Raw genomic sequence first — 19530 nt, forward strand, 5'->3', positions numbered from 1 at the left:
AAACTGAAAGCAAAAACCTCTTAAAGATACAGTGCACAATAAATATAAAATAAGATGGAATATAGTGATTTAGAACAGTGAATTGGTTTATTTCCAGGCCTGCTGCGTATTCAGAAGTAAACTTTTGCTCAGACTGCCCTCCTTGGTGATCAGCCTCATCTTAACACATTCAATGAGATTAGGACCCAGGATTTAAACGCAGCTGGTTAATATCATTAACTTTGGGGTGCTGAACGTTAGGCTTGACAATTGGAGCCGGTTGATAAGGAACACGGTCGTGGGGAAAACGTTGCAGGGGATTCTGAGCATTGTGGGAGTTCCAGCCTAAGTCAATATCTAATCACCGGAGGATTATAAAACAGAATTTCAGTGAGGATGAAAGAAATCCACAGAGGGCGAAGCTGACAACATGGACACAAAGCAGAAGTAGGATGTAAGTCCCTCTGTAATCATTACTTTAGAGAACAGCTGAACGTTGCTGTTAGCCCAAATGCTACTGAAAGTTTGACGTGAAGACAGCCAGGTCTGAAGTTATCAGCTTGTGTAAACTTTAGCTGCAACTGCTGAATTTGGAAAGAGTGCCTATATCTTTTATGCATTCAGTGGATGTACACAAACTTGGAAGTGCCAAGTGTACGCACAAGTGGATAGTTATTTCAATGATCCTCAGAGAAATCATCCAAAACCTAGAGTTGCCCCTGATCCACACATGAATATGCACACACACACACATACACACATGCACATGCACACATGGTTACAGCTCAGCTCTGTGGACATGTACTGCACAGATGGAAAACAACTTGCTGACATTAAGTAGGCTTGACCTTATTAGAAATGGCTCGGGACAATCACACTGGGATCAAAGACCTGGGATACACAAAGAAGAGACTAGGAAAGATAGAGAGTGGAATTGTTTTTTCAGCTGGGAAAGGTAAGTGATTGTCCCTATACAAATCAGGGAAGTTATTATCCTGCACAGACCAAGAAAGGTAAGTGATTATCTACATGCAGACTAGGGAGGTCCTCACAATGAGGCAAGCAGAGCCACATTCAGTGGGCTTTTGTGCTTCATGACAGCAATGTTGGCACACAGAGAAGCAGCTTTGTTTATTCGGTCTCAGTTTCAGAGTGATTTCTTTTCTTTGGACAGGAAAGGGAAATGGCTCATTGGTTCTGTATTATAGTAAACTCTCACTTTGCCTTTGAGTTTTTGAAATTGTTCAGAAATGATTTCCTGGAGTTGTGTATCAGTGAAACCGAGTGCCTTTCCCTGTTTCTTGGCCATATTTATCAAAGGCAAATTTGCTTCCAGCAACCGAAAACAATACTCTTATGCATTGCAGAATGAAAGTTTGCTGGAGAATAAGGCAGACAACTTGCCCACTCGAGCGTTTTAATGACTCCACTAAAAATAAACTGGTGCAAATGTACACAATTTCAATCATGCCTCAAGCACCTCACATCCCAGCAAGACCCCTGACTGGGGATCCCAATGCAGGCACTCCGATTTAAATTGGCCAGCTATAACGTTCTTATCTCTCAGGGCTCGCAGTCACGTGAGCAGCTTCTTAAATGAAAATCTCTGCACATTTTGAATTACAAAGCAGGGAATTGAATATAGGCTCCAGCAGAGGAGAGGAGATTCCCGCAATAACTGTCTGTGTGGTTAACAGATAAACACGGCAAAAGGAGGAAACAAGATTATGCAGATGGAATCGTTCAACTGTAATTCAAGGACTTATGTAGGATTAATAAAAGACAAAAATGCATGGGGCAAAATTTTCATCCAAATCTGGAAAGGGGATTGGGAGATGACAGAGGCGGTGCCGTTACGGTGATTATGCAGTCCTTTTTTGTAGCACTAGGGGGAGCATTTCACCTAGGGAATAGGCTGCTGCAGCAAAGGAGGACCACCCATTTTCCCTGGACCTTTTCAGCAGCATCACGCATTTCAATGTGACTGCAGCAATTATTGGTAATGGCAGTGATTATAAAAATGACATAGCAAATGCAATTTTGCCCCAATTTGCAAACCTAATGTTCCCTCATTATCTCCCAAAACGAGAGTGGCGAAGGTGAAGTCAACAAAGCAGGCGAAGCCATCTTTTGTCCCTCCGCAATAATACACTGCAGCTCACCTTCCAAAAGGACATTCAAAACGACATGGTCTACCCACAGTGTACATGAGAACACTACAGTTATGCTGTGAATATGACAGCTGAACACTTCTCTCCCCATCCTCTTCTTCTTCATCATATTATTTTCCGTCTTGTCACTCAGTTTTCTATCTGGAAAAGATTATATCAGTTTTATACTGTCGTCGGATGGGATTATATACAGTATATATGAAGAAGGATAACCCTGCATAACCCACAGGCTACAGTTGGCAGGCATACAGCATATTGATATGTCTAGTTTCCCCAAATATTTATTCAACTGTCGAAAGACAAATGACCGCACAAGTCGGCTCCGGCGTAAGATACGCTGTCAGCTGAGCTCACACAGCCGATGCACCTCCTCCTGTAAGACGGCACAGACGGCCAACTTTCAAGACAAACGGTTACCGTGAAAACAGAAACGCTTCGATCCAAATTAACTGCATTCTGATCATAACAAGCTGCGCCCGCCTGCCCGGTGATGGATGTGTGCATGTGGATTTTTCCATAAATCTCTGCGCTGTGAATAATGCATACCGCAGGTCGGTCTCACCAGCGTGTGGCTAATTTAAGACGGAGAGGCAGCGAGGCGAGTGGGCGGGCCACGAGCTGTTTTTGCCCAGTGCGCCCACTCCTTCATGCCGTCACACCTGCCTGTGAATGGTAATTAAAAGGTAATAGGAGCAGGAAAGGAAGCAACAAGGTAAAAGACTCAGCCGCCAGGAAGAGCAGATAAAGTGGCAGCAATAAAAAATTATATGACTACATACATCATTCTGCCAGCATACAATTTTATCTGAGAAAGCAGGGCCTTTTCACATTGGAAAGGATGTGTTACCAAAGGTTGCAAGGAATGAGTGCAGGAATTTAGGCCCTGGAAATATTTGTGGGGGTGTGGTTGAGTAGCACCTCGTTGCTACTATGTTTATGGGAAGTGTATGTGTGTGTGTAGGCTGAAATGCCATTTCTGGCTAAGGGTAGTCTGTCTGATAGACTTTTCCACTAAAACACCTAGTCTCTACAACAGGGGGCAGTCAGGCCTTCTCTCTATTCCATGCATTCTAAAGAAGAAATGCGTTCTTAAGAGGACTTTGACAAAATAGTTGTTTGAAGAAGGATATATGCCAAAAAAAAAACCCCCTCAATTTCTTTAAATCCCCTCAAACAATCCACCTTTTCATGGTGTATTATGTCTTTTGTGTTTCAGACTGGCGTTATTTGAATAACCTATCAACAATTTCAAATAGCAGGGAGGAAATATAAAGGTTAGAATCCATCATCATCATCAGCTGTGTCCCCCCGGTCCCACTTTGCTGCATTGGAGTAGTATCTGAGACAGGCAGACGCAAGCTTTTACTGAGAGCTTCTTGACCTTTTATTTGTGGAAGCAGTAAAATGTGTACTGTAGCCCGTTGCAGCAGTTAAATTGAGCAGCGCAACAGGAATAGAAGGTTGAAGTCAAGTGAAAACTGAGGAAATTAAAGTCAATATGGAAGAAATGGATAAAGGAGTTACAGGGGACATTTATATAAAGAATGGTCAGGTGGTAAAGAAATATTACAATTTTTAAAATATAATTTGAATATATAATCGTTTTTTATCGCTTTCTGTAAATGTTTTATTTTTTTTATTCCCTTGTGTATTATTGTAATGTGTGTATGTGTGTGTGTGTGTTGTGTGTGAAAATGTAATGTGTGTGTGTGTGTGTGTGTGTGTGTTGTGTGTAAATGTAATGTGTGTGTGTGTGTGTTATGTGTGTGTGTATTGTGTGTGTAAATGTAATGTGTGTGTGTGTGTGTGTGTATTGTGTGTGTAAATGTAATGTGTGTGTGTGTGTGTGTGTGTGTATTGTGTGTGTAAATGTAATGTGTGTGTGTGTGTGTGTATTGTGTGTGTAAATGTAATGTGTGTGTGTGTGTGTGTGTGTGTGTGTGTTTCTAGCGTGGCACATATGCAGTTACTAGCTTCACTACCACAGGGCATCTGTGCTCTAGCTACTGTATGCCTCCCATATCAGATTGTATGGCTTCATAAGTTCCTTGTTAGGTGTAATGAGCTCCTGAATGCATTTTGCAGTGTAATAAAGTATGCATGGTCAACAGCCTATCCATGTCAGAAAACAACAGACCACTTATTTGAAAATCGTGTACAAAGAAATACATCATAAATTAAGTTATGTAATTAAATACAGTGGTAAGTAATGCAACTGATGGATATGTGCCACATGTATGTGTTGTAATGAGTGGATGTAACCACTTGGTTGAGCCTGGTTGTTACGTGTCCACTATAATTAAAATAACAAATACATTCCTGATATACTCAAGTAGAAGAAATATAAATTGAGATACAGGCCAATGATGATGTAGCATAATTCTGGTACTGGACAAAACCAATAGCACACAATAATTCCCCTCTATTTGCCTTCATTTGGAGTTTACAAGCAAAGTTGAGCTTATCAGGGCAGTTACTCTCATGCAAAACCGATTTTAAAGGGCTTTTCAGCAGCCACATTTTTAAGAAGTGCTGCAAAATGGCCTTTATATACATATTCTACAGGCAGCCAGCAGGAGGCACTGTGGCTGCTTCAGTGCATTACACACAAAGCTGGAATGTCCTTTCCAGCAAGAAACCCAGCAATACCTGTCACTTAGCTTCATTATTTAACACTGATTGGCCCTGGCTGCCAGACAAGTGGCATTTATGGGGCCATGAGGAAGAATGAGAAAGGGCCTTGTTGTCACAAAGATGGTTTCGTTACTGTTGGCTTTGTGATTGCGCCCTCTCTATCTCTCCCTCTCTCGCACTCTTCTGCGGGTGCACACACAGGCACATACACACACTTCCTTTGCTTCTGAATGTTATTAGTAGATAAACAAACAAATACAAAATAAAATAAAATATGTCGTAAAAAACGTCTCTAACTAGTTAAACGGCATTCACATGTATCTGGTGTCTTCGAAAAGCCCATGGGGAAGAAATGTCAATGCCTCAAGTCATCCTTGGGGAGTGTCATCAAAATTATTATTACATTCTTTGTTATTATTAACGCTCCAGGCTCCAGACAGCGTTGTTGAAGAGAAGATTTTGGAATTGATGGATGTCTTTGGATGTTGTTTTTGAAAAGCAAACAAATGAGCATGGATGCACTTTTGAAAAATCAATGTGGCTGTCTTCCAACAGACAATGCGAACAACAGTGTGAACGGGAGCGAAGAAGAGCCATTGTTGCATGAAAGAGAAATAAAAAGGAGACAGAGTATTAAACTTATACTCTCAAGAGTTTTTATTCACGGGTTGCATTATGCTCACTGAGCAGTTTCAACCTATTAATAAAGTAGAATAAAATGAATAAAAAACAATGATGTTAAAATTCTAGCTAATACACAGGAAAAAATCATAGCAATGTAACTATATATTTACTCTTCTCTCACCTGTAGACTTCTAATAAAATCACATGAAATGGCTCATCCTGTAAAACATGAAAACGTATTTGTTAGCTGTAATTTGTTCAGTTGCATATTCATATTTTTGGAAGTAACAATGGTTCTTGTGAAACAGGAGAGAGTTCTATTTATGGTGGTCTAAAATACTTTATTGTGCCTTGTTATTGTACCAATGTATTTTCCCCTCCCAATCTACATTTGACACTTTCATAACCAAAATGACAGCCAGTAATTATTCCAGTGTTATCCTGCATTTGCACTTTCCCCAAAAGCAAATAAATGAGACATTATGCACTTGCTTCAATCCACATCTGCATTTCATTGTATAAGCAATGTGGATAAATGCCTTCATTTCCCTGCTCCTATGAACACATTTGCACAATGTTCACAGAATTAACCCTGTGAACTGCCAAAAACTGTTCAAGAGAAAATTGTCAAATTGGTTAGGTCGTACATGTACTATGCCTCTGCATCCAAGTGGTTTTCTCTTTTTTTTGCTAACTAGTGTAGCGTACTTATGATGTATGATTTCTATTAAGTGAATGGAGTAAACCAGTTTACCAGAGCTTAGCAAAGCCTTGGTTTTATTTCTTACATGTGATAAAAAGCACTGTGCAAAATATATTATTTGCTGTGATTATGGTGCGATTGGAGTCAAATGAATACATGACCTCAACATTATTTTAATAGACAGCATTTATACAATGACAATAGTTTATACTTACATATCATAATATGAAATTCCATTGAATGCTGTTTACTAAATAGTCGAGCATAAATCCAACAGTGAGATATGGCTTATGAAATGTGATCTAATGATGAATTATCCTGGATGGCTCATACTGCCCACCTATTTGGCAGAACTATTCCACTGCTGTGGTAACTGCACTCTTGATGAGTTCTGGCTTGATGGCTCCTTGTCAAACCGCATCCCTTGGGGTCTGTCAAAGGCAGTCTTGCTCCCACAGTGACATGTCTGACAGTGGGTGACCAGATTAAAAAGATTATGCACAGCAACGCTGACCTTTCAGTAAAGGTCAAGTCTATTTAGTGCTGTAGGACTGCACAAACACACCAACTGGCAGAAATATCCAAACTAGAGTGAACTAGAGTAAGCTAGCCTTACCTATTTCAGTCAAGAACAGACAAATAAAGCCCATATCATCAAACACTCAATTTATCCACCTGACTCCAACTAACAGCTAACAGCTATCATAGCATGAAAATGAGGGCCTATAGCCTTTTATTTCTCATAGTTTGTCTCTATGTGGTCGCGATCTGCCTGGGAGATGCAAATGTGCTAATCAATTTATGCTAATCACAGCGCTTTTTATTTATGATTGTTTGGTATTCATCAACATTCAGACGTGAAAAACTATCTTCGGGAGTTTGATAAATCCGGTGGAATTTACAATTACATATAAATGTACACAGTTTTATGTAAATATTGATGAATTAGGCCCAATGGGTTTTACAAGCAAAAGCACTGCACTGATTTATTACAGGTAAACAAGACAATAACTTAATCTTATGGAAAAGCAACTTATTAGGCTACGAGTACGCCAGCCAGCTAGCTAGCTAGCTGCTGGTAGCAAGCCAAAAACTGCACAAAGTTTAGCCATACTAGCTAGCAAACAATCCACAATAGAATTACAATAAATTCCACCTGTCCTCACACTGAAAAGCTATAGGGCCCACAATCTATGACACCAACTTGACGAAAAATGTAAAATCCCCTAGACTGCTAGCTGACTTCAGCTATAATGCGGGGTTCATGAAAATGTATCCCAGCCATAGCTACAACCCATTTCTTGTCAGTAGAATAAGAGATTTTTTGTTAATCTTTTTCCACTTTCTTTGTGGATTCTTGGACAGGGCTTATTGTTTATCATGGCTTCGCTACACAAAGTGTACCCAGGGGTAGTGGCCCCCATCTGAAATATTTGGCTATAACACGACGGCCCAGAAACCCCTTGAAAAGCACTTTGTTTACTCACTTATTTCATGCCCTCAATGTGCAAATGTGCCATTCCACAACTCATCAGCAAGCTACTGGATAGTGCTCTATTATAAGAAAGTTCGTAGACTGAGTTGTGTTCAACAATCTCAGCTGTAAAACGCATCCAGATTGACAGCAGTTGAGCAGGGATTGTTGCATCTCTAATGCTACAACTGTATCCTGCTGTAACAGTAGTTGGTGGTCTCACATAAGTTTTGTCGCAGGTTGGCGACTGGATAAAAAGACATCCACCATCAACCTTTTTTTAAAATCAGATTTTAGAATTGCTTCACTGTAGCTCATTTTTGCTGAACTTGGCTATCTTCCTCTCTACTGTAACTTCCACAAATTATTTCATTAATCGTGTTTGCAATGGACTGCATTCTCTCCACATGTTTGATATGGGGGCTATTGTAATTGATATTTTTGAAGTCAGTAACCGTTTTATTGACCGAATTATTGACAGTATACAATTACCTACAGACCAGTTGTGCCGGGTCCGTGTTTAAAAGTGGGGAAGTAAAAGTGCCTACCTACAGTCGGCGTTTGATATTTCTGTAATGTTGTTGTGCATAATTTGGTCGTGCAGTCACAGTTCCACACAAAGCAGCAAATACAACACACAGAAAATGTCGATAATCAAATGTGGGGCAGCAGGTCACACTAATGAATATCCCTGAACTATTCCAATTTTCCACCTATAAACCCATACCCAACCAACACAGAAAACGATTAGCAATAACAGTAACATTGCCTGTGGGAACCATGTCATAAATGGCAAGGCACAACTGCAAAGGAGCAGCAATAAAACTTCCCTGCTGCTCACTTCTGAATGGTATTCTGAGTTCTCTATTAGGGGCCCACCATACCACATCAGCAATGACACCAACTCATTACTCATAAAACTGGCTCTCCAACACCAGACTTCATTATGCAGTATATAATAGTATAGTATGTAGTACACAAAAGCTGATTTTGTAAGGTTAACAGTCCCACGAGGGGCCTGCTCGGATGAAAGTGGAAAAGGGGTGGGGGGAGTTTGGTGGGGTGTAAGAAGTGCTGCAACTGAGGCAAGGCAGATTGGGGGGGTTTTTTCTTCATTTTTGCATGAACGGGCAGGAATGCGTTTGTAGCATGTAAACCACTCAGAGTTACTGTCAAGTTTTAATGCATGTGGCAGTGTTGCTTCACACAGACAACAGTAGCAGTAGTAATATATTTGACTGATTGCTCAGACCAGTTAGTTTAAATGAGGATTATTCTTGCTTTTTAATTTAAAGATAGACACTTAAGTTTAAAATAAACAATAAAAATCACTAAATATAGAAGGGAATGACTAAAAGGTTAACACCAATTTGTCACTCTATTGATTAAAAAGAAGAAAGGGAGAAAATGGAGGTAAACAGGGAACCTCTAATGCACATTACTGCACTTGAGAATAGATAGGCTTCTATCACAATTGCACTGCAGGATAGGGCTCGGTTTTAAAACCTGCTTTAGTAGCATACAATTCAACTGAAATCGACTGCACGTCTGAAGCGACTCAAATCAAACACGTAACAATGCAATTAGACGTGATGGAAAGGCAAATTAGATGAACACAGACCATAATGAGTTTGATACAATCAAATGATTTAATTAATTGAATAGATATGATGAGGATAGTGGATCATAAATCTTTGGTTCTGATCCAAATCTGGCTCCCGACTATGATTTATGAGTGAAACGAACTTCAGGAATCACATAAAAAACTTCTCCAAACACAGGAACAGTGAGTTAAGTAGTTTCTGAAGTGGGTACTCCTTTTCAGAATCATGTGATCTAACCATTGTTGCCAACTTAGTTATGAAAAATTACAATTGGGAAACACAAATTACTATTGCTCCTGTTTAAAAACAGCTATTGTAACATTCAGCCAATTCAGCTGTTGTTTATTGCTTTTATACAGACACATGGCAATCCCTTTCCCATAAAATGTTTTCAGACCTTTTAAATTAAGCTGAGTAAATATTCAACATTTACTGTAAGGTTTGCAAGGTTTTCCAGCTTTGCAAAGAAGTGGTGTGTTACATTACAAACTGTGATGTGTGAGCTAAAGGATTAATAGAATATTAATTTCACACACAATTTGAAATAGTTGTAAGCAATGCATATTGTCAGAGGTATTGCAATTTAACAAGAAACATTTAAAAACATGACATAAAGCATTAATCCAGCAGGTACGAACTTGATTACTCAGATGTCCCATGATTTTCCTGCCAAGTTTAGAACATTTGAAACGTACTTGTCTGCTTTAACTTTTCAGTGTAGTTATTCCACACAAGATAACATTTCATAATAATATTACATTGTAAAAAGGCATTTATAATTCAGTGCTCATTTCCTCTCGAAAAGCCAAAAAAACACTAGTCGACAAAATCATATTTTGTTACTGACGATTATTCATGTATACATAAAATATTAATGAGAACCACTTTCAGAATCAATGTGCAGCTGTGCAGAAAATTATTAAATGACCAAATCAGAAGATCCAGGCACTGTAATTATGTGATTGTTATGTAGTGGCTCCATGATAGGGAGTATTGACAACTTTGTATTGGCAGTCAGAGCCTATAAAACCTGCCTGCTGAAAATATAGGGCCCTGGATATCAGCCCAAGATAATGCTCATCCTTGAGGCACTGTTGGCAAAACTGTCTTTGAACCTTTGAACCTGTTATTAGACAGTCTCCCTGCTGTTATAGATCCACCGTAGGCCTGCAATGAAATGGAAATGTAACTGGCTGGAAAAACAGAGGCCGTATATCATTACACAGAAGCCGTAGAGAAATCGATGGGGAAAGGAGTTCCAGCCTTTTCCTCAAGAAAGAAAAGGCTAAGAGGTGACCTTCCCGGCTGACCGCGCGGTTAAACATCAGCTGCGAGGACGACATCTGATACCAGGTCTAATTCTAGGTCTGCATAGGGCACGTGTAAAAGAGCAAGGAGTGAGATCTGGAGATATAGAGCGATCATATCCCAAAGTGAAACAGAAATAAACAATCCAATACCACACAGATGTAAAATATACTCATAATAACACATTTTATTTTAACCTGGGCATTTTAAATACATTTTGGTGGATAGTAATCACCTTTGTGAACAATGCATAACGGTACAGGAGATATCGGTCATGACTCAGAGCTGTCCGAGCCGTTCCTTCTCTTTTTGGGGTTGGAGTCCTCGGCCTCCGCTGGCTCCAGCTCATGATAAGTCCCTGTGTCTGCAGACTCTGTCCGTTTTTGGGTCACAGAAGGGAAGCCCTGTCCTGGAGCCAGGACCTGTCTGACGGTCATATTGATGCGGGATGTCTGGATGTATCGGGCACACACGGCCCAGTCCTCCTCCTTCACGCTCTGGGCCAGGCAGTCTGTCGGGGTGTCCTGGTCGAGCCCCCGCAGCAGGGCCGGAGGCATGGGGGCCTCGGGCGGGGCAGCCATGATGCAAGGCACTGCATGGTAGAGCAGGCGGCTGGGGCCTGACATCACCATGATGTCACCGCTGTGCATGAACATGGGCGTGCCCGGGTCCTCTCGTTTGGCTCCGCCCAGGAGAAAGACTGCGGACTGGCCGAAACTAGCGCCAAGACACAACAGCGTTAGCAACGTGTCTTCACAAGCTACAATGGCTTGGACAACAAATTATTTTACATATTAAGTTCACACAATATTCATCACAGCTTTAAATCATCCCTTGGTGACCTATGAGAAATGGGTGCCACCTCATAATTTCTTCACTTTTGCCCTAAGGCTAAAGCAGCGCAGTGTTTTGGAATGAAAATCTTTGTGAAAGACCATCACATTATATGAAAAAGCAGGCAATGGCTGCAAATCCCCCTCTAAAAGAAAAGCATGCACATACACGCACACACACACCTGCTGGCTTACTCCCTTGCTTTCACCTCCCCATACAGAAAGCTCATATCCCAAGCATGCCTTCATCCCTCCGTTTACCTGAAAGACAGGAGGGGGCGAGAGTGGTCCAGCTCTGACTCGTCCACGTGGATTCCCAGCGAGGAGTCGGAGCGGTAGTAGTTGAGGATCCCGGCCTCGGCGGTGAAAGCCGGAAAGCTGCATGCTGCAGCCACGTGTTTGGAGAGTGTGTGCAGGTCTGCAGGGAACAAGGTGTGCTGCTCCGCGGAATACGTCTGTAACGACACCGCTAACGTGACACACACACACAACCTACATTACGGTTTTATGCCAGACAAGCACAAGCATCAAAATCAAATAAAAACAATAAAAACATTAAATACCATTATTACTATGGAATGTAAATGTTGGTTTGCTACAGACAAATCTTGCTACAATGGAACTCAAACAGATGTACTCAAAATACGTACAAGTAATAACAAAAGCACAGAAATAATTAAAGTTGAATCATTTCGTAAAAATAAGTATATATGACAGTGCTTGAGCAGTCTATATCTATCCCTCAGTGCAATAATGAAATAGAAACTACATTCAAATGCATGTACAAGGACCAAAACATGATAGTTTCTTGGCTTTATACTGAGAATTTTCAAGTTCCCAAACGTCAAATCTGCAATTACGAAAAACAGCGAAATAATCCCACCCTTGAAGAAATCGCTTCAGAATCGTGCAAACATCGATTTTTTGAAAGATCCCGGGACTAAAATTTACACTAATACCGAAACTCTTCACTTTTATTCTTTTGTTTTCTGAATGCTCTTCTGCAGTTGCAGCGCGGCAGAAATCGGTAATCAATAAATAATCATGCGAGCCGCCTTCCCAAACAGCTCAATTAGCCCGTAATGCCTCTGATCTTCATAGAGCCTGGGCCTCCCCTCCCCTCTGCAGCCCGAGTAGATGAGGGACTCTGCTTAAAATTCACAGATTGTTGTCAGACATTTGGCAATGTCAAACTGAGATCACAGTTAATGAATCCGGTGTGCAATTCCTGACTGATTTAATACGACAGAAGACTAAACACTTTTGTGTAATTAGCATATAAACAAGACAGGCGTCATGCCTGTACAATTAGAGATGAACTGTCTTGAAAGGAGCAAACAGCCCTCATAAGATCTAGGACTGAGTGAATTCCCCAGAGAAGCCAACTAGCATAAATAGCATGAAAAACTGTTAATACGTGGAATACATTGTGGAACAATTTATATTAAGTGGTGATATTTATTTTGCGAAATGAACAAAGAATATTCTTGTGGTTTTATTCGATCGCAAAGAAATTATGTTTGAATGAAAAGGTGAAACCAAATCCACACAACCAAAAAAATAAAATAAAAATAAGAACAGAATTATGAACAACATTCAGGCAGGGGTGTACATTATTCAAGTATATTATACAGTTGTCGATGAAAAGACAATCTACAACAAAAGATACTACCTTAGTGTCCCAGTTATAGTGGTACCCCAAAGTGACCCAACGCAACTTCTCCAGCAGTGTTTTAGGTTCCCTCTTTCCAGAGGATTTGCTCCTGTGGTAATGAAATAATCCTTTTTCAGCTATGCCTTCTGCATTTTTCTCAACGTCAGTAACAATGGTAATGATTCTCACCAGTGCAGCCCCGTTGCTGAGTGAGCATTAATTCATTCAAATGGCTATCAAGAGAAGTCAGTGCTTTGACTGTTAATCAGAAGAGTAGCACCATAACAACCTATGTTACTGATATAACTAAAATACAAAAGATTTGAGATTTGACATACACTGCATCCATCATTAACCCACTGTAAAATCTGTCATGTACATCACAGTTTGTAAATGGAAGTATGATCTGAGAGGAAAACATTTTTAAAATATCCGTGAACGTAATGAAGCAAGGTTACAGAATCTCCTGTGAAATAAAATGACTGAATGTATGTACACTCGCCTCATTCGCTCTGCGCTATCCTCCCAGATATGTTCCGTCTCTGAGGCTGACATGTGCATGTCCAAATTACACACATTGGGTTTCCGTGGGAACACCTTCAAGCACTGCTTCACCCAGTGCTGCTGAGTGCCGGGCAGGAACGGGTTTGAAATGAAAATGAACCCTGCGGGAAAAATTACCGTTAACAGTGCAGAAACTTTCCACCTGTCGAACTACACGCAATTGTATATTTACCCTAGACACAATGGAAGCTCAGCGCTCAAGCATCCAGCGTTACCATGGTATGTAATGTAGGATTAATCATAAAAACCCTCTGCCATTACAGACATGGACTTTAAATACACAGGACTTAAATGTGTAGTTCCACAGGAAAGCCTTTAATGTGGCCAAATAACAATTGTATGCAACACACAGACAAATTCTCACTGTGACCATACATTGCATCACTCTCCTCTGGACAAACAGGCTATTTTAATGGAGTAGGTGGTCACATTTCACACACCTGGATAACCCTTGAGACCAAAGGCCTTCCACTCTTGGACTGGCTGAAGTCCGGCAAGACGAGCATCATTCTCACTGACTGCTGTTGGGCTCAGTTCAGTACTGACCACCTGGGCATGAAGACAAGCTGTCAGCAATGGAACCATTTCAAAAACACAGACCTCAGCTCACCCCTGTGCCAACATACAGTGTTGCACTGGGACTGTTCAGCACAGCAGATACACTTAAAAAAAAAGCAATAGATTGATGCTTTCACCTCAACACCTCAATGAATCATTAATAATGATTCCACATTAATAAAAATCTCAATACTTCTTGGTAATTCTTCATAATTTATGATACCTCTACAAAATGTTACATAGCCCTGTATGTAAATGAAGAAAAACTGTCCTGAATATGATGACATTGGATGTCACTAGAAAACAGGTAGACAGTTGGCCAAAATACATGCATTTACAGTGCCCTCCATAATGTTTGGGACAAAGATAAAAAATAATTATTTCTCCTGAATATTTTTCCCATTGAGTTCAACAGAAAAATTGGTCAGGAGAAACAATTATTTTCCTATCTACTGCATCTGGTGGCACCATGGTGGTTTGAGGAAATCATGGCATGCAAAGGATATGCAACAAAATACTAAACATGACTACTTTCATTTATATAACATTGCTGTGTCCCAAACATTATGGTGCATTTTATGATTTTATAAAATGATTCACAACTGCATGCCGCATATTCACAGCAATGGAATAAAAATGTATTGTACGCATTACCAAATTTTAAAAAATGAGATGCGTTAGAATCAAACAGCACACCGTATTGCAAAGCATCAAACTCCTTATTTTAAATGCACAATTATGCTTAAACCATCCGTGACAGCAATTTCTCAAACACTAAAAACTTGATTAAAGGGGAATTGCGTTTATAATGCGGAATCAAAACAGTGATGCTTCAGTACATATTGTGGTTTTAATTCTTAAATGAGGTTAATGACAAGTTAAAATAAGCTCTGAATAACACCAGTGAATACTAGCCACTGTCTGATCTACAACCAAGGTCACTTCTGTACAGCGCGTCCAAATATTGCACAGAAATGAACTGAGGAGAGGAAAAGAAACAGAACTCATGTATTATTTGCTGTGCCTCATGCACCGTAAAGCATAACAGCCACAGTGGCTCAGGTGCATAATTGGGACCCAGAAGGTTGGTGGTTCAAGCCCTGGTGTATCCACGATAAGATCTGCACAGCTGTTGGGCCCTTGTGCAAGGCCACTAACCCCACATTTTTCCAGGGGGAATATGTTCCCCTGCTTATGAACAGTAAGTTGCTTTGGATAAAAGTCTCTGCTAAATAACAAACCATGACAGCAAAGCTCTGTACTCTGACAGGGTATACAACTGCGTTTCAGGATTTTGTGCCAACTCATGCTCAGTTCTTCAATTAACTCTTTTCTCCATTTCTTGATCTCACATCAATCACTGAGCAGCCACTGTGTGTGGCATGTATCCTTGGTGGAGCTGTATCCTTGTGGCCCAATAGCTGTAGTGGACCAGACCATTTTAAAAAATGTATATGTTTTCACATTGTGTCCATATGTCTTTCCTCAATCACAGTGGTGTCAGGCTCTGTGTGCCATAAGAAATAGTTTATATTATTTTACATCAGAGCTAATTGTTGAGTATTAAAATAATCTTGCATTGTCAGACAGAAAAGGCCATTGACAGAAGCAGCATGTCCTTTACTAAAAGATGCACTGTCTGCATAATCTCTGTTGATTGCTTTTCTTTATTTAAAACAAAGATGTATTACTTAGTCAATTATAACATTGCAATCATGTAGCTTTATGTAGTAATTTCATGTAATAATTTATTACATCTGTCTTTAAAGTTTTCAAAACAGATACACATTTGTTAAGTTACATACCGTAAATCCTCAAATTGTGTCCGGGGTCTTTTATTTACTTAGGCTGCACAAAGCACAGGCCTTTATTTGGGGCAGGCTTGTATTCGAGGCAGGCCTTTATTTCTTATTAGGCTTCTGTTGTAGAATTTTATTCTTAGAAATAAAGTAAAAGGCTACACTTAAAGTGGGCCAACACTGTTCAACACTTCCTGTAACCGTTCAGAAATCAATTAGTGTAGGCTAATCAGGAAACACTGTTTGGTAACTCATAGTGTCAGTCTTAACAGACTTAGTTTATTGCAAATATTCTCAAACACAATAAATCACATGCAAGTCCAGAATCCATAAAATAACAACTTGCCAGACACGCCTTCATGAACAATAACAAATTAGTGCAGATAACAGCAAGTTAAGGATCTTTTTTTCCTAAAGTGCGTTTTATTGTGAGACATGCGTTTCGTTTGGAGCAGCATACCGGTAGGCTATCAAAAGATTTTTGCTTTGGTTTGGGATTTAATTTACTTTTGGACTGTTTGATTCTATTGCTAAATGTTGGGACTGATGGGCACTGAAATCTGAGGGGTATTTGATGGTTCACTGTTAAGTTTTATGTAGTTGAAAGAGTGTCGGGATTTCCACCCGTCTGTTTATTGCGAGCCAAGGCAGCTGCTTTCATTCATTCATTGAACGTGCGCTGTGCTGTAAATACATGGAAACCATGTTTTCTATTAAATTCGTAGGCTGGAATGCCTCGCGGCAACAATTGTGTTTAAATGTATACTGCGTTAGCCTTTGGCAAGCTACTCAGAAGGGGGCGGCAAGCCACTGGTAGCTTGAGAGCAACGTGTTGGAGACCCATGGTGTAGGACAACGACTTTTCATTGGCAACAGTATTAAACCAACCAACAATATAAAATATTAAGAAGATCTCTTTTATTTCATTGAGTTAAATCGAAACAATGTCTTCTAGTGCTCATGGACTGATAGCCCTACTTTTTTTACTATAATTGACATATCAGATTGGAGTAGCTAAGGACACTGTGTTAATGTTGGTTATGTCTGCCACAAAGGATCTTGTAAGATCATAGACTGCACTCACCCACCATTTTATTAGGTACACCTATCTAGGACTGGCTTTTACCCCCAGAACGGACAGAATTCTTCACGGGATGGATTTTGCAAGGTGCCAAAAACATTCCTTGCGTGACTCTGGTTCCATTCCCACTGCACCTCATCGCCAAGGCACCCTATTGGATTGAGATCAGGAGACTAGGCACGCCATTAGAGCAGGGGTGTACAACAAGCGGGTGTACAATAAGCACCAGCCACAGCAACAGACTGCAAATGTGTCCGAAGGACTGTGCTCAAGTACGGGAGTGAACAGCATAGTTTACACGCAGCACGCAGACTGGCCCTCCAGGCCTGGAGTTGTGCACCCATGCATTAGAGTAATCTGAAGTCACTGTCATTGGCACCAGCTGGAGATGATGTGTGCTTTAGGGCTCATTATCCTGCTGGAAGTAGGCCTATCCACTTGAAAACGGGTACACTGTGGCCATAAAGGGGTGCACATGGTCAGCAACAATGCTTAGGTATGCTGTGGTATTAACATGATGCTCATTCGGTATTAACAGGCCAAATATGCGCCAAGAAAACATTTCCCCACACCGTTAGCTACATTTCTACCACCAGTCTGCACTGCTTATACAGGGCAAGGCAACATAGCTCAATGGATTCATGCTGTTCACGCCAAATTCTGACCCTTCCATGCTGCTGCTGTAGCCCGCTGCCCATCCGCTTCATGGCTGACTTATTGTAAATTCATGATTGTCCTTCTGTTAGCTTGAACATGTCTGCTCATTCTCCTCTGACCTCTCTCATTAACAAACTGTTTTCAAATGGCTGCTCTCTGGAGATATATATATTTTTTGCAACACTCTCTGTAAACTCTTAGAGACTGTAATCTCTAAAATCAGCAATTTCTGATTTCTGGCACCAACAATCATATCACATACAAGTCGCTGAATAACATCTTACCCATTCTAATGTTTGGTCAAACCAAAAACTAAACCTCTTCACCATGTCTGCATTCTGAATATGAGTTGCAGCCACCCGATTTGCTGTTTGGAGGAGCAGGCTGCATTGAACAGCAGGTGTACCTGATAATTTGGCTAAGGAGTGTAGACACTTTGAGGGAATGTAGATAAAATTGATCAGAACTAATGTGAACACCAGTCACTCTACAGCAGGACTGCCCAACCCTGTTTCTGGATAGTTTCATTTCAACCCGAATTCGGCACACTTAATTCTACTAATTAACAGCCCAATCTCTAGCTGTTGAATGAGGTGTGCTTTGTTGTGGCTGGAGTCAAAACTATGAATGCTCTTTCCAACAAGGAAACCTCACACCCCAAATACAAATTACTATATGCCCTGTGCAAACTGCTTTTTGACAAGCAAAATTAAGTCTTCGACTGGGTATGGAATTCGGCCTCGATAACAATATGGCTTTTGACTGATAGCTAGCAATCCATCCACGACTCTACATTACATAGCTGCCGACTCTCACGCTTTCGGCGTGAGACACACGCATTTGCCTGTTTTCACACGCACATGCAAATGCGTGTGTCTCACCCCGAAAGCATGAGAGTTGGCAGCTGTGACATTAGATATCAGGACATGACAGCAGTCAGACTCAGAGCAATGTCGCACAGCAAGCCAGCAACCAACCAACAAATACCGAGTGAGTTCACTTCACGAGTAGATGTCTGGTTATCTGTGTGACGAGCTAGTACTCACCTTTCCACTGCTTAAACCTTTAGAGAAATCAATGACATCGCTGAAATCTGGCGGTGGTTTTCTTCGTTTGTAAAACTTAAACAACTTCCTAAAGGCATCTTCCCCATGCTCCATAATGGAGGCGGCCATCTTTGCATCTTCGGTGAACTTTCAACTCGAACATCATAACAAACAAGTTATACGGAATCAATAAATGAAAATGATTTAAAATAATAAATCTAGTTGAATTTGTATTTTTTTTTGATTATCAATAACGAAACAAAACAAAATTTTTATAAAAACCAAAGAAAAATAAATAAAATAAGCAGTTGCTTTAATTCTAGGGAAAAAACTGTAGCTAACGTAAGCGACTTCGAGCCATTCAAATGGATGCCATGTTGCGTAGATTCACTAGTCTCTTCTATTTACATTAGCACATTTTAATATCGGTGATTACGCACGAAATAAGCCTGTCACGCTAACGTTAGTTCGTGTGCATGCCTATTAGTGCGCAGTTGATGATGTAACCGATTGAGCTGTAATCTTATATGAAAAAATGGCGGCAGCATCAAAAGCATTTATTTCCGAAATATCATGGAGCCTGACAAGCACATAATCATTTCATATAGCTAGCATTGATTAGCATTTTTTTTATTGGCAGGTGTATTTTTCCATGACATTTTTGAGCGTGCTGAGTGTGACGAGCATTGCGCTGTCTTCTTTATCGGGCAAAATTGGTAAAAATCTAGTTTCCAAAGCTATTTAATGAGCCAAATATTCAGACAATTTCAGAATACTTGTCATTGAATGGACTAGAAAAATTCAACACGAGGGTTTCTGGACTATTTGGGCACCAGTTTCC

General features: G+C 40.4%; 1 protein-coding gene across 1 annotated transcript; it reads right to left on the bottom strand.

The window, feature by feature from the left end:
• Positions 1 to 10659: 10659 nt before the first annotated feature.
• alkbh1 (alkB homolog 1, histone H2A dioxygenase) lies at positions 10660 to 19054 on the bottom strand. Its single transcript, XM_061253499.1, has 6 exons — positions 18690 to 19054; positions 13989 to 14097; positions 13487 to 13649; positions 13003 to 13093; positions 11592 to 11785; positions 10660 to 11214 (listed from the first exon to the last, which is right to left on the bottom strand). The coding sequence occupies exons 1-6, from the start codon at positions 18816 to 18818 to the stop codon at positions 10770 to 10772; spliced, it is 1131 nt and encodes a 376-aa protein (XP_061109483.1). The 5' UTR covers positions 18819 to 19054; the 3' UTR covers positions 10660 to 10769.
• Between the last annotated feature and the right edge of the window lie 476 nt (positions 19055 to 19530).

Source organism: Conger conger, chromosome 1 (genome assembly GCF_963514075.1).
Source record: "Conger conger chromosome 1, fConCon1.1, whole genome shotgun sequence".
NCBI classification, from domain to species: domain Eukaryota; kingdom Metazoa; phylum Chordata; class Actinopteri; order Anguilliformes; family Congridae; genus Conger; species Conger conger.

Excerpts from the sequence above, each read along its gene's own strand:
- alkbh1 (XM_061253499.1), bottom strand. The coding sequence starts at position 18,818 with ATGGCCGCCTCCATTATGGAGCATGGGGAAGATGCCTTTAGGAAGTTG. Across the intron at positions 13,650-13,988 it reads TGGTCTCAAGGGTTATCCAG|GGTTCATTTTCATTTCAAAC; the intron begins GTGTGTGAAATG and ends TTTTTCCCGCAG. Across the intron at positions 11,215-11,591 it reads CGCCCCCTCCTGTCTTTCAG|TTTCGGCCAGTCCGCAGTCT; the intron begins GTAAACGGAGGG and ends TCTTGGCGCTAG.